The 4,641-nt window shown below is 44.8% G+C and overlaps 1 protein-coding gene across 1 annotated transcript in view; it reads right to left on the reverse strand.

Moving 5' to 3' along the window:
- Nucleotides 1–1,323: 1,323 nt before the first annotated feature.
- LOC103606831 (actin, alpha cardiac muscle 1-like) overlaps nucleotides 1,324–4,641 on the reverse strand; it is a gene marked incomplete at its 5' end in the record, with an annotated part of 8,021 nt that continues 4,703 nt past the window's right edge. Inside the window, 2 exons of the mRNA XM_008591367.1 lie at nucleotides 1,324–1,613; nucleotides 4,034–4,215. Of these exons, the coding sequence (XP_008589589.1) occupies nucleotides 1,470–1,613; nucleotides 4,034–4,215 (326 nt within the window). The remainder of the gene's footprint in view (nucleotides 1,614–4,033; nucleotides 4,216–4,641) is intronic.

The raw sequence follows: 4,641 nt of genomic DNA on the forward strand, positions 1-4,641 counted from the left end.
TAAATTATTATAATATATATTATATTATTATATGTATATTTTATTATTATTATATTATAGGCACCTAGCTCTCACTATTTGTAGCATTAATCCTAATTATCTGTAAGTTACAGGGCAGGGAAAACTAGGGAACCTTGAGTTTTCTGGACCAAAAAGTCACTAAATCCTGGGTCCTGGGGTCTCTGCAATGAGGTGCTGCGGCAGACAGAGCAGCCCTCACTCCTCAGAATGATTAGTGACTGCAGAACACTCTGGGATGTTGATACACTGAAGACCAGCGGCCCCCAGCTAGGGAGCTGCCGAGGATGCTAAACATCCTGGGCAGAAAAACACTTCGAGACTAAGACCCTGAAGGGCAGGGAGGGTTTTGGTGTTTTTGTTTTTTTTTTTTTTAAAACATTTTGTACCTCCCAGGCCAAATGGGCAAAGGAACAGTTGAAGTTGGTAGCTCCCCTAAGTAACTGTGCTTCTGGAGCAACCTCTGTCTCATCCGTGAAATGGGCTGATAATACTACTTTCCCCACATAGTTTCGAAGAATAAATGAGAGATGATATGTATAAAATCCTTTGGATGGATGCTAGTGGTCCTTGGAAAGTATTGTTATTGTCTCATCCCTTCCGGTGTGACTATATCCATAGCATCCTTTTCTAACACAGGTATTGATCAGAAAGGAGACAGATGGTCCAACTGTGTAGTGAGGTTTTAAAGCAGTGTTTCTCAGTGTTTTTTAAAAAAATCTATGTTTCCCCCAATAAACTTAAAAGTCATACTTTATATAGATATATAGAGTTAAATATATAGTACATACATATTAAAAGTCATAAATTGTATATGAAAAGTCACACATATATACATGTGGGAAATGTGTGTGTGAGACTTAATGTACAAAGTATGAATTTTAATATATATATATATATATATGTACGTGTGAGATATATATATATATATATATATATATATATATATATGTACGTGTGTGTATATATATGATAATTGTTATTTTTGTTTTCAGCAATCAGGCTACCAGTACTGGAGTTATGAATGTAAAGTAATGTAATCACTCCACACGTTGGGGAGTCATTGTAGATATCCCACTGATACACTTTAATCTGTGTTCGTTCTTTTACTCTCCCGTGTAGTCTCAATTCCTTCCATTTACAGAACGTAAGTGGAGCTTCCCACGTTCCTGCTGGGATTCTACCCTTTCTTTGCCTGGGAAACATCCGTGCCAAGTGCGTCGCGTTCTCGGCTGGACCACTAGAGGGAGCCACCGAGCAACGGGTGAGGTCAACCTTGCAGAAACGATCAGCCAATGCCAGACGTTACCGGGAGCACGTTTAAGATTTATTAAAACACACATGGGTAACGATCAGAGCTTTGGCCAGGAATGATTTGGAAAGAAACTGAAGGCATTACTCCACAAAACATTCACAGTCGTGTGCAGGAGACGACAGAGCGGGCGAGCGTCTCAGAAGCACTTGCGGTGCACGATGGAGGGCCCGGCCTCGTCGTACTCCTGCTTGCTGATCCACATCTGCTGGAAGGTGGACAGCGAGGCCAGGATGGAGCCTCCGATCCACACCGAGTACTTGCGCTCTGGAGGGGCGATGATCTGCCGGGGGGTATGAGAAAGGACGGTCATTAGTGCAGTGGCAGTAGCACAGGACAGCTCCTGGGTGTTCTGCCATGGGCCACATTTACACTGTGGTTTCTTGAGCAGCTGCAGGGACACTCTGGGCTGTTACAGGACAAGGAGGTGTGAAGAGGCCACTGATTCAGAGATTCTGCAGTGAATACCTTTGTTTTTGTGCCTTCCCTCATGCCGTCTATTCCCGACCATCCCTAACTCCTCTACCACATTACTGAGCAAACTGAAAGTTGGCCCCGAATCCTACCATGGCCTCCATTTAGGAGCCCTGACAATGCCTCTGATTTCCGTAAGCTCTGCCTCGGAACTCAGCACAACATACACCCTCTATAGAAACAAACACCAGCATTCTTCAAAGGAGAAGTTTTAATTGTGCCAGAAATTTCTATGTGAGTATTCTTTCCACCAGCTTAAGTCAACTGCCACTCTCTGAAAGGCCACCCAGATGCACTGCTTAACATCCAGAGACTCAGGGTCCCTGCAGGGATGAACGTTCCCCTGGGAGGGTCCCTCCTCAGCTACATTGGCTGGCCTTTCCCAGCACACAGGCCTGACATACAAGAGCATGCTCATGTTTCTTAAATAAATTAATGCTTTACACACAGAGAGCAGTGGATCTGGCCAGGGTCTCGTCCACCTGCAGCAGCTCAAAAAATAGCTACAGCTGGGCAATTCCAAATTTCACTCCAGCTTGGCTTCTTGGGTAGAAAGGGAAATGGACACTTTTGGCAACAGACAAGGTGTTTCTGAAACTGTGGTTAAAAAGTTTAATTTCCTTGTATCCCCCAAGCTCTGGTTGAGCATTTGTTGTTTAATACCAATAGCTGACATTTACTGAGCACTTACTATGTACCAGGCACCATGGTAAGCATTTTGCATGTGCTGTCTCATTTAATTCCCATAACTACCTTGAAGTGTTTAAGTATTAAATTACTCCCATATTACATATGAAGAAAAAAAAGGCTGAGACAGGTTTAAATAACTGGCTCAAGTCACACCAGTTGTATCAGTGGCAAACCCAATACTCGAATACGGGCATTTTCAGGTTTTTGTTTTGTTTTATTTTGCTTTAGAAATAACCTTTTTATTTTGGGATGATTTTAGATTTCCAGAAAAGTTACAAAGGTAGTACAAGGACTTTGCATAGATCCCTCACCCAGTTTCATTTTCCCCTAATGTTATCGCCTCACTGTCCCAGGTTTTCAGTGGTTCCCTGTACTCTCTCACCACACAGGCACCTTAAGTTTCACGTTCATTTCTAATCAAGCCAGGTTCCGAGAACTGGGAGCTGCCAACTCCAGCTGCAGCCTCTCTTTGTTAAATACCTTCAACTAGGCTGGCTCTGCCGTGAGCCCAGCAGCTGGCTTCACACCCTCCCTCCAGTGTGGGAGTCAGAGGGAGTAGAGCTGATTGGAGGGTCACCCCAAAACACAAGCCCTTCAGAAAACAGTCTCTCTTCTCTGATGTGAAGTCTTTTAGGGCAGGATTGCCCGGAGCTGATTGTGGAGACAGCGAGCATGCCTTAGTCTAACATACTCCGTGTTAGCCACATACTGTTTCCGAAAAGAGAAGCGAGTGCAGACAACAGAGGACTTGTTTGAAGCCTTCTCGTGTGTGTGTGAACTGCACTAGAACTGTCCCTTCTGCATCCTGTGACATGGGTCAGAGGGTACCAGCACGGCCTTCGGATTTCAGAGAGTGTTAATAGCCTTTGAGAAGACACCAGCCACATGTAAGGTTGCCTTCAAAGAATGATCTCCATTTAATCCCTGAGTTCACTGGACGGGGACTCAACACTCACACCATATAGGGCCCCTGGGTGGCTCAGGGACTGAGCTTGGTCATCCTAGAGTCGTTGTGTGCTTTTGAGCAGCTATATCAAAAGATGTGCCGGACACAGAGATGAAGATAGAATTCTAATTCCTGGCCCCTGGGACGTGGGCACATTCAGTAGTGAAAGAAGAGTAAAAGCTACTGAATCTATAGGGTTTAAATTACTAAAGAAATAAATCTAGTTCATCAGTATTTTTTTTTTTTAGTATTCGCATGAGATAGATTATTTTTGTGATGAGGAAAAACAACAAAATATATATTTTAAAGAGATATAAGCACATGGGGAGCTCTGTTGAACTTGATTGCAGCTGCTGAAGGTAACTGATAGGCAAGGATAAGTATAGATTGTATTAAATAATTCAGTTCCTCTTATAAACTGGATTGGTTTATATCCTGTGAAGTCTGGGATGTGTGGATTTTTACCCACTGCCTAGTCCTAGAAACCATGGCTGCATGTGACAAGATATGGCCCCTTAGGAACCCTTCACATGTGGTTATAGGTCTGACACCGCTGGGGACATAGCCAAAGGGAGGTCTGCACTGAACAGTACCTTGATCTTCATGGTGCTGGGTGCCAGGGCTGTGATCTCCTTCTGCATCCGGTCAGCAATGCCGGGGTACATGGTGGTGCCCCCTGAGAGGACATTGTTAGCATAGAGGTCCTTCCTGATGTCAATGTCACACTTCATGATGCTGTTGTAGGTCGTTTCATGGATGCCAGCAGACTCCATCCCTGGAAAAGAGACACAGGCCATGGTCCTTGGGTGGTGGTAAAACCCAGGTGAGACATAGAAGCTGAGCTGAGCGACTGGATGATCTAGCACTAGACTGAGGCTGGGACTCATAAGAATCCAGGAACAACCCATCTGAGAGACTAAAGGGTCTTGTTATGCTCCTTGTCTTCCTGCTTTTGTCTACTGAGGAAGCCCTTTGGCAGCATATCCAGCGTGGGACTACAACATATAAGTGATTTTTTTTTTTCCTTTTGTCTTTTTTTTACTGACCGGTAACGGTATCACAACCCTTGGCATTGCAACCGCACCACGCCCAGCCAGTGAGCGGGAACGGGTCACCACATGGGATCCGAACCCTCGGCAGGAGCGCTGCCACGCTCCCAAGCAGCGCACTCTCCAGTGCGCCACCGGGCCAGCCCATATCA

The sequence above is a fragment of the Galeopterus variegatus genome, unplaced genomic scaffold (genome assembly GCF_000696425.1).
Source record: "Galeopterus variegatus unplaced genomic scaffold, G_variegatus-3.0.2 Scaffold6866, whole genome shotgun sequence".
Lineage (NCBI taxonomy): Eukaryota > Metazoa > Chordata > Mammalia > Dermoptera > Cynocephalidae > Galeopterus > Galeopterus variegatus.